At 44.9% G+C, this 11093-nt stretch overlaps 1 protein-coding gene across 1 annotated transcript; it reads right to left on the reverse strand.

Annotated features, from left to right (window-relative positions):
- Positions 1 to 5147: 5147 nt before the first annotated feature.
- On the reverse strand, positions 5148 to 6082 carry LOC113013724 (peptidyl-prolyl cis-trans isomerase G-like; the record flags this gene model as incomplete). Its single annotated transcript, XM_026154865.1, has 2 exons — positions 5148 to 5530; positions 5629 to 6082. Coding segments are annotated over 2 exons (837 nt in total), but the record flags the coding sequence as incomplete, so codon positions are not given.
- Positions 6083 to 11093: the final 5011 nt, after the last annotated feature.

Genomic DNA, 11093 nt, shown 5'->3' on the forward strand with positions numbered 1-11093 from the left:
AATAACTTGAAGTAATCAGCCTCCACATGGTCGTAGATGCTCTGCAGCGCCGTTTCACGCGGCTCTGTGTGGTTATGGACTTTGATTCTTTTTCAGCCATCCTGTTGGAGATTGGCTGCTGCTTGGAGTCGCTGTCCTGTTGTATGATCCAACTTCAGCCACGTTGTGGCCTCACGTTTGAGGAGTTCACGGTTGATTTCATGTCTGCAAGGTGCAAATCATCGCCACCTCCCTGCTGATGCTTAGTAGACGTGTGTTCTGAGTGATTGGCTATATTTGTGCACATTGTTCCAGAGGTGGTTTGTTCAGATGCAGCTATGCAGAGCTACACCATGCTGAGATGTTCTTAGAGAGAGCAGCTGTAGCTCAGGAGAGAAGGTCGTCTGTTGGTGGTTTGATCCTTGGCTGCTCCAGTCTCTGTGCCAGTTTACCATTTAGGGCAAGATACCAAGCCCCAGTTGCTCTGCGGTGCGTTCACTGCAGTATGAACATGTGCGAATGAGGCCTGCTGTATGAAGCGCTTTGAGTGCTCAAGTAGAATTTACAAAGCGCTCTATAAAAGCCAGTTTATCAAGCTCTCTGCATCCCTGCCAAACAAGCCAATGGTAATGGTAAATGGCCTGTATTTATATAGCGCTTTACTAGTCCCTAAGGACCCCAAAGCGCTTCTCACACACACACACACACACACACACACACACACACACACACACACACACACACACACACACACACACACACACACACACACACACACACACACACACACACACACACACACACACACACACACACACACACACACACACACACACACACACACACACACACACACACACACACACACACACACACACCCTGGGGCGCACTGACAGAGGCGAGGCTGCCGGACACTGGCGCCACCGGGCCCTCTGACCACCACCAGTAGGCAACGGGTGAAGTGTCTTGCCCAAGGACACAACGACCGAGACTGTCCAAGCCGGGGCTCGAACCGGCAACCTTCCGATTACAAGGCGAACTCCCAACTCTTGAGCCACGATCGCCCCACAATACTCTGTTTCTAACTGTGCTGCCATGAACTCGAACATTTAACATGCTGAGTGAGGCCGGTAGAGTCTGAGATGGAGCTCTGGGGCAGTTTCCTAGTTTCTGTGAGCATTGGGGGGAATTTGCCGGGACGTCCACTTCCAGGAAGACAGTTGGATGTTTTTCAGTTGTGAATAATTGAATATTTTAGAATGATGGACTTCAGATGGGGGTGGCACGGTGGTTAGCACTGTTGCCGCACAGCAAGAAGGTCCTGAGTTCAATTCCACCATCAGGCCGGGGTCTTTCTGTGTGGAGTTTGCATGTTCTCCCCGTGTTTGCGTGGGTTCCCTCCGGGTACTCCGGCTTCCTCCCACCGTCCAAAGACATGCAGCTTGTGGGGATAGGTTAATTGGATAATCCAAATTGCCACTAGGTGTGAGTGTGCATGGTTGTCTGTCTCTGTGTGTTGGCCCTGCGACAGACTGGCGACCTGTCCACGGTGTACCCCGCCCCTTGCCCCATGACAGCTGGGATAGGCTCCAGCACCCCCCACGACCCTGAAAATGAGAAGTGGAAGCGAATGGATGGACTTCAGATTGTTTTTAATGACTTTATAACTTTTCGTTAAGCATGGAGGTGCTCCAACTGCTGCTGATCATTTAATGAGTGCATTTGATTAGCAGTGCCTGGCTGCTAATTACCCTGAACTCCTGTGGAAGCACAGGACCTGATATGTAAAACCTGGGAGCTGAAAGAGTCTGTTTCTTTGTGCTGCACCAGTCTTTTGATTGTAATGTTGCAGGTTGCACACCTGAGTGGAACCAGTCAGAAATCCCAGCCCGAGAGAATCCGGAGCGGAAACAGGAAGCTCGTTTTCTCCGCCTCACAGATTACTGGGATTGCTCTCTCATGCACTTTTTATTTGTTATCACATTCATAGAAGGTTTTAATAATGATGATGTGTGAATGAGTGTGTGTTCAGGCAAAATGTGTGAAGAAAGGAAGCAGAGAAACTCCCACGCCACAGAGCTGTGGAAAATTTACATTTTCTCTCGCCCCTCTCTCTCTTCTCTCGCTTTTATCTTTTTCTCTTTCTGGTTTTGCATCATTCTTCTTTCACTGGGTTGATTTTCATTTTCTCTGCGTGTCTGAAGCTTTTATTTTGTGCAAACTGTTGCCTGTCAAACTATCATAGTAATCATTGTAAATGTTAACATCGAAGCGTTTTGTTAGGTCGGGCTGCGGAGCCGAGGATTAGGACACGGCGCCTTCATGTCACAGCGACCACAGAGGAAGCAGCAGGTGTTACTGATAGTTATTAACATTGATCGGTTTCTGCTGCGACGGTCAGAATAGATGTCAGGAAGATGAAAGCAGCGATCGCTGGTGCAGACGACATTTCCTGGACACACTTTGGGTCTCTTAGAACCAACTGAGCAGCATTTAGACACCACGGCCGACCTGAGTGTTGCTGCTGACCATGTACATCAGCGTCTGATGGCTGCTTTCAAGAGGATAACACACCACGTCATAAAGATCATCACAGGCTGGTGTCTTAAACACGACAGTGAAATCTCTGAGGAATGTTTCTTCATCTATTACATGAAGTCAGCTGAAAGGCCGAGTAACGGTTAGAAGCAGAGCTGTGAGCGACTCGATGAGCAACTCAGAAACCGAATCCAAGTAGCTGAAGGCTCTTCGGACTCACTGACGAGTTTGGACCTGAGACCAGTGCGGCCTTTCAGCTCGCACTGTGACATCACAGTTGGCCACTGTGTGTAAGCTGACATGAGAAGTGATGTCATGAATGCTTCCTGTCGCTGACATGATGGGATTTCTTCCTCAAGTGTTAGAGTTAGTGTTCGAAGCCTGAGAGCTGAGACCGATTTAGATGTTCCTCTGTCAGTTTGTTTAAAGCACACAACACACACACACACACACACACACACACACACACACACACACACACACACACAACGTGCTCATTAGCCATGTATGGTGTATGTGTGCCAGAAGTCATTTGTTTGTCTTTAAGCAGCTAAACTCTCTTTTATCCAGCTGATAATACAACGATTAGCATCTCAAAACCACAAAAGAGCTTTTTAATCAAACCTCAGGCTCTCACACACACACACACACACACACACACACACACACACACACACACACACACACTCTCTCACAAACACACACATACTCGGGGGTCCCAGGCCTCCTGTTGTGTAGCGTGTGATGATTACAAAGACGATATGTGTGTGTGTGTGTGTGTGTGTGTGTGTGCACTGACTGGTAGTTTACACAGAAATGTGCCAAGAAGCTCATTTGCTGGTTTTATATATAAACGTATATACGTGTGTGCAGATGGTAAAGGACTCTGTCTGCTCCAGTTTGACTCTGAACCTCTGATGAAATCATTTCTACATTTCGACCTTAAGATGCTCGTCACTCAGCATCTCTCAGCTCAGATGTTTGATATTCTAGCAGTGTGCCTAATATTTTGCATGCACTATAGCATCATATTATCCCACTTTGCAGCTTATTTGTGGTTCCTTGAGTGTGAAGAATGGGAGTCCCATGATGCACCGAGCACTTATTCTCCACTCACTGTGGTCCCCGTGCATTATATGCTACTGCTTGACTCTTTATGCTCTCATTTTTTCTTTTCTATTTTCCCTCAACCTCCAACCGGTGGCTGCCTCTTGCTTGATACTGTGGGAGTTCTTCCTGTTAAAACGAGAGGTAACCTCGTGCTTGTTCCTCAGATATTTTATGGTCTTTACCTTGCAAAGTGTCTTGAGGTGGCTGCGAAAGAGCACCAGATAAATAAAACGTAATTGATGTGAACTACTTCTGAAAAGGGCATGGCTGTGCATCCTGCAGCATCCCCCCCCCCCTCCAGATATATTTTATGAATTAAGACATCCTTTAATGTGACACTGAAATTGATCTCTGAGTCACAGTCGGGATGACAGAGGGTACAAACTTTCCAAAACCCAAATGAAACGGTAAACTAATGTAGTTTATGCAGTGAGACAAACTGATCGAATGTGTGGCACAAACAGAGCCTCTAAAATAAAATTATAATATTTGTACTTTGGCAAAACATTTGCTTGATGCTGCATCATAAAAACACATAAGACAGGATTGATGCCACTGACAACCGGGAATGGAGGAGGAGCTTATTGACGTGATTTCAGAGTGCGACAGCTGATCAACAACATTTCAGTTCAATTTGTTTTCCATACCAGCAAATCACAAGAACAGTCACCTCGAGGCGCTTTATCTGCTAAGGACCTTAAAATAATACAGAGAAAACCCAACAATCACATGACCCCCAGCGAGCGAGCACTTTGGCGACAGTGGGAAGGAAAAACTCTCTTTTAACAGGAAGAAACCTCCGACAGTTTAATAAACGTAAAGCAGCCAAAGAGGAAACAAACATGAACAGGAATATGTGGAAAAGCTTAATCACACATTGGTCATGAGAAAGTGACTGTGGGCGTGGTCTGCGGTGCCGCTGCAGGAGAGGGGGACGCACCTGCAATCACGCGTCGTCAGCTCAAAGTGTGGACTCACTCCTATTATTGTTGTTGGTGATGTGTTCGGCTGACGGCTGAAAAGCTGCAGCCGTGTGTGCTGATAAAAGAACAGCATGGAAATGTCGCCGTGTCATTGTTACAGTGACCGGCGCTCTGCTGCAGACTGATTGTCGGGTTTCTCTTTTGCTTCTGTCTCACGTTCCCTCCTGTCTAATTCATGAACCATTTTGCATCTAACTTAATGATTATTCATTGATTTCTGTCACCACGCAGCCACTCTAATATTTTCTCTTTTCTTTCTTGTCAGACCCTCCAGCAGGACCCTTACTGCTAAATTAGTGTTTTTCAGTGCTGATTGCAAACAGTGGGGCTCGAAGCTCTGCACAAATTTCCTTTTCTTCTCTCATTTACTTTTTCTCAATGAAAACTTGCAAGAAAATGGAGCAAATCAACATTTATTCATTTGGATCTCCGTCAGCCGCTAGTTATTCTGGACTAATTGTAGTTTTTCCAAGAACTAATTTGACACACTTAACTACCGCTATTAATCAACCGAAACAAGCAACAAAGCTTCTGTGTTTATGAGATTTTGATGAATTCAACATGGAACACGACTTGGCCTGACGGGAAGAGGTACAGAGCTTTCAAAGACTCCCTCTCATGAGAATGACTGTGCTTCTGCTTGGTTCTGCGGTGGTTCTGCTTGGTTCTGCGGTGGTTCTGCTTAGTTCTGATGTGGTTCTGCTTGGTTCTGATATGGTTCTGCTTGGTTCTGCGGTGGTTCTGCTTGGTTCTGCGGTGGTTCTGCTTAGTTCTGATGTGGTTCTGCTTGGTTCTGCTGTGCTTCTGCTTGGTTCTGCAGTGGTTCTGCTGTGGTTCTGCTTGGTTCTGATGTGGTTCTGCTTGGTTCTGCTTGGTTCTGATGTGCTTCTGCTTGGTTCTGCGGTGGTTCTGCTGTGGTTCTGCTTGGTTCTGATGTGGTTCTGCTTGGTTCTGCTTGGTTCTGATGTGCTTCTGCTTGGTTCTGCTGTGCTTCTGCTTGGTTCTGCAGTGCTTCTGCTTGGTTCTGCTTGGTTCTGCTTGGTTCTGATGTGCTTCTGCTTGGTTCTGCGGTGGTTCTGCTTGGTTCTGATGTGGTTCTGCTTGGTTCTGCAGTGGTTCTGCTTGGTTCTGATGTGCTTCTGCTTGGTTCTGCGGTGGTTCTGCTTGGTTCTGATGTGGTTCTGCTTGGTTCTGCTTGGTTCTGCTTGGTTCTGATGTGGTTCTGCTTGGTTCTGCAGTGGTTCTGCTTGGTTCTGATGTGCTTCTGCTTGGTTCTGCAGTGGTTCTGCTTGGTTCTGATGTGCTTCTGCTTGGTTCTGCGGTGGTTCTGCTTGGTTCTGATGTGGTTCTGCTTGGTTCTGCTTTGTTCTGCGGTGGTTCTGCTTGGTTCTGATGTGCTTCTGCTTGGTTCTGCTGTGCTTCCGCTTGGTTCTGATGTGGTTCTTCTTGGTTCTGCTTGGGGACTTTTTTTTTTGTCATCGCTAAAATAAGTCCCATCATCATCATCGTCCGTGCATACAGCTGCAGAATCTCGTTTCTTTAGGATTTGGTTTCTTTTGCAAATATCTTCGCTCTGTTTGCAAATGGGACAATGTACGTCTTCATAATCCAAGTCTTCCACTTCATCCCGAAGTTTTTAAGGTGTTCTCAAACCTGAGGACATATGCAATATGCAGTATCTAAGGGCATGCACCGGAGATGTGTACCTCCATATCCTATCGTGAAAAAAAAGACCAGAGTGGATAAATTCAGGGACAGTCTCATAATAAATCCAAGAGTATACCATCTGTTTAATCAATCACAGATCAGAGAAGGTGTAAAAGTTTTAACATGACCTTAGAACATGAAACTGTCACGAAGTTAGAAAGCATCTACCTTTGAATAAAAAGCTGTCAACAAGGAGCTTCATATCTCATCATCAACACACCACTTCAACAGTTTCTCTCCTGCTGAGCCTTTTTAAAAACATTTATGACAGGTACAGAAATCACAGAATGAAGTTTCTCAGAAAAGAGAGAAGCTATTCTGTGATCGTCCATCATAACCTCACCTCCTGTTTGAGGAGCAGCTGCTCTACTCCGAGTTCCCTCTCGATGCCTGAGTGTGTCACCCTTAACTCGTTTACAGTCCCGCCTTTGTGCTTTCTGAGAGTCATCCTGCATGTAGACAGGTCTGAGAGCTGAACGTTGACTGGCTGAATGTGGAGTCATTTTTTTCTGGGAAGAAAACAATGTCAGGCAGAATATTTAGACTGTGTCTGTGAATTGTCGGTGAATTTCTGGCAGTTATTGCTCCCAAAGCCATTTGGCAGAACTGCACCAGTGTTTCTTTCTTTGGAAATATCTGGAGGGGTCACATGTTCTCGACACCACACAATGGTATAAATCAGGTACCTGTCAAAAACATTATGCCTAAATACCCTGTGGAGGAAACTGAAGTTCTGAATTTCAGGTTTGAAAGTACATCAAGTGGTAAATCTGGGTCTTTTTCCGCACTTGGTTCCCTCTTCAATACAACATCGTTGTCAGGTCAGTCCACCCGTACCTTCATTTTTACATTTAATATTGAAACCAACTTGGAGATCAGTCAAACAAATGGCCTGGATGGAACAATCTACAACTTCCCCAGCAGAGAACCAGAGATCTCAGCAGCTCCACACCCAATCCTGCCTCGCTCCTGCTCCTCAAGGTTGTTCATCAGCATCACGTGTTGCTAAGGGATGTTTACACCAGAAGCTACTAAAACATGTGTCAACCAGAAAAATTGCAGAATAGCTGCTGGTGATGCAAAGTGGTTGATCCCGAGTTAGACTTTTCTCAAGTCTGAGGCCAGCGAGTGCATCAATTACCCGTGAATTGATTCACATGTGGACGGGACTTTAGAGATCGCTTCTTGTCTGTCCCGTGGCAAGACCTGAAATCATCAGGAAAAAGAAATCTGAATATTTAATTAATCCTAGAGCAGGGATTAGTCAAAATAAATTAAACAAAGATAAAATCGGTCAGGTGTCACAGGAGGAGTGAGTCTTTCACTGAACATGCTCGTGTGACTGGAGAAGGTCTGAAGGATTAATGCTCTCTGTAACTCATCAGAGTCAAGCTGTGTTGCTGGATGTATGGATCTGTTTGTTCAGTCTGTTGTTATCTGCTACCTTCAGTCTGCTAGCGCAGCACAGCACAGCGCTGGCCACTGCAGACTCATAAAGCATCCTGAAGCACCGTCTGGCAGATGTTATAGAACTGTTTCATAAAATAGAGACCGCACTGGCTTTGGCGCTTCATTTAGAGGGCGTCTGTGTAGTCCACTTTGTTTATTTGAGTTTTTATTTTATTAATATTAACACAATTAAATGAATGCAAATGAAGCTCAAGCTAAATACATACAGCGGGTCATTTAATGGAAGTGTTAGCAGGATTGGCAGCTAGTGGCAGCTTTGAGCTTTGCAGGGGTTCGTCACCCTCAGGCCTCAGAAGCTTACCACTGTGGAAGAATCATGATGATTTAAATGAGCTCTGCTTCTTTTCAAAACCTTTTTCCTATTCAGCTTTAAAGGGGGAAACATACTTACCTAGGCCCGCATTCTTTTTAATGACCAGCAGGGGGCGACTCGTGTAGTTTTAAAGTCTGCCCACTGTGACATAAACATGATCCTAATTCCTCTAGGCTCAAATGCTACAACATGGTCTTCATTTATGAATTAGTTTCCAGATTAGTGTCCAGATGGACGATGAAGCTGCTCTGCAAAGACACCAGTCACTAACATATGCACTGAAAACGGAGCGCCTTCAAAGATGGGAGTTTCCATGTATCACTATTTCACAGATGATATTTAAACACAGACTTTATAGTAAAGATGCAGACTGTGTAACAGAGCCTCTTCAGTGACCTTCATGTACGAAGTTTTAATCTACTTTCCATGACAAGAACTCTGCATATGCTGAGTCGTGCTAAATGTATAAAAAAACCGAAGCTCGGACGTTTCTGCAATTTGCACTGAAATCCTTCTTTGTTTAAACTGTGAAGTGATGTGAAACCAAGAGTAGCCAATTATCTCTGACAGCGAGGAAACAGTGCGAGGGGAAGAAGAAACCTAAACGAGGACGGTGCTTCCTTTTATTTTTTACATTTTTTGTTTAGTTTTGATTAAGAAGAAAATAATTTACTTAAAAATGAGAGGAAACAATTTCACAGGATTTCGAGTTAATGCGAGGACAGGTGACAGAGATTTCATGCTTGGAAATGTGTGTGTGTGTGTGTGCGTGTGTGTGTGTGTGTGTGTGTGTGTGTGCGTGTGTGTGTGTGTGTGTGTGTGTGTGTGTGTGTGGACTCCAGTGGTCCAGACCTCTTTTAGACAGCAAACAAGTCATTCATTATTCAAAACGAGCTCCCTCTCTCTTCGCTCACCGTCCTTCCTCTCCGCCTCATCAGTTGTTTGTCAGCTGTGTAGTTGTCAAAACTTCTCCAGATAAACAGATAAATCCGGCGCCTTCGAATCTTATTGATCATCGGAGAAGGTCACGCGGGACGCTCGATGCGTGTTCACGAAACACTTCCTGCCAGTGAGTGGTGTCTTTGTTCTCTCCGGCTCTCCTCTGAAGTGTTTCCTCCTCTGGCTCTGCCTCACGCCGCTGCTTCTGTTCAGCACAGACACTGAGTCACTTCACAGTAAATTGGATTTCCTGAACTCTGATTAGTTTGTGTTGTAATTGAGTTTGTGGATGAGACGTCTTTCTCTCATCCAACCTTATTTCAGACCAGTGCTGTGCCCGTGTGGCCCATTAGGTTTGGGTTTGTTTAAGCTGTGTGTTAAAGACAAATATCAGAAACCAGACGATGTTACATTTAAAGCAAGACTCATGAATTCTGGAACAGCAGCTGCTGCCATGACAGTAGACGAGAACTCTATGAAAACAAAGCATAGCCAATGATCTGGTGGAAGTCAACAGGCTGAAGCCACGCCCCTTTAAGCCAAGTTACTTCTGATTGGTTCCCCTTGTAAACAGACTATATCACTACATGCACACACATTTATACATGCAGCAGCTTTAACACCTGTTACCTGTGACTACCTGACTCATGAATACCGAGTCCTCCTTTCACTACTATGCTGATGATACTGAAACATTTCATCCTCTTCAGTCCCAACAAGTCCAGGCTGGATGGCATCATCACAGAGCATTAAGAGCTGGAAAGCACACAACGTCCTTCAGCTGAATGAGGATGAAACTGAAATTGTTCTCTTCAGTGGATGAAAGCAGCTTTTTCTGTGCCCCGTATCCAAAATTAAGGCTTTTCTTTCTTTGAGAGAACACGAAATTATCAGTCATGCCCTCATTTCCTCCCACTTGGACTACTGCAGCTCATTCCACACTGGCCTCAGACCAGTCCTCGCTATTAAAATGTTGCTGTTAGGCTCCTCGCAGGCACCTGCTTTGGCTTCTCTCCACTAACTGCCAGGACTGATTTCGAGATCCTCCTGTTTGTCCACTAAACCCTTCACAGCTCTCCTGTCAAACTCCTGCTCAGCCTCCAGACCCTCGGGTCAGCTGATTGGATCCTTCTGACTCCGCCCCCTCTGCGGAAACAGCTTTACGGACACATCTTTGTATTTTAAAACTGTTACATTTTTTTTATCCATCGTTATTTACGTCTGTCTGATTTGCTTATTGTGTCCTTTTCAGCCGCTGCTGTGCATGTTTAGCACCTACTAACTTGTATTTTATTTATTTCATTTCTATCCTCCTATATATTTTATCCATTCTGTTTTTTGTGCAGCACTTTGGTCAAAGGGAGTTCTTTTTAAATGTGAATAAATTTGAGTTGAGTCATTACTATTTTTACAGCACGTGTGGCTCGGGTCGCTCGTGTCGTCGGGCACTTGTCATTTTGTTAAGCTTTGTGACTGCAGCAAAATCTGTTCACAAATAAGCAGAAGGATGACTTCTGTGATTTTAAGTCCAAGTTATTATCCTGATTAGTCAGCTCGGTGTGTCTGAACACAGCGGACCCTTCACACGTAGAAAGAAGAAGTTTGAAACCAGCTCGAACAATAAAGTTTGACCTGAGATTAAATCATGGAAGGAAAACAGAAAACAGCTGATGTGAACAGAGATTAATGAAGCACAAAGTCAGGGGCAGGTTTGAAGGGCTTGCTGTTGTCTAAAACAATAATCTATAGCATCCATAGCATGAATATTTGCAGCAGATCATCAGGCTGCTTGGATTTGTCAGGTTTTGTGGATATTTTGATTTGAGCAGAAATCTTCAACCCTCTGCAGGAATCATTGGCCAGCTTCAGTATTTCTCAGTGTGGTGTTACGCCACAGGGGAGCCTCAATAAGGCTTCATTAATTCAACTTTCACTTTAGAGGAAGCTATTAAGTAATCAAGGGTTACGCTTGTTCCTAACAAGAGCTAATCAGGAGGAAATTATTGTTTCTCCATCTATGTGCTGTCGGTCTAATGTGCGTGCTGCTCATTTTT

Source organism: Astatotilapia calliptera, chromosome 20, assembly GCF_900246225.1.
Source record: "Astatotilapia calliptera chromosome 20, fAstCal1.2, whole genome shotgun sequence".
NCBI classification, from domain to species: domain Eukaryota; kingdom Metazoa; phylum Chordata; class Actinopteri; order Cichliformes; family Cichlidae; genus Astatotilapia; species Astatotilapia calliptera.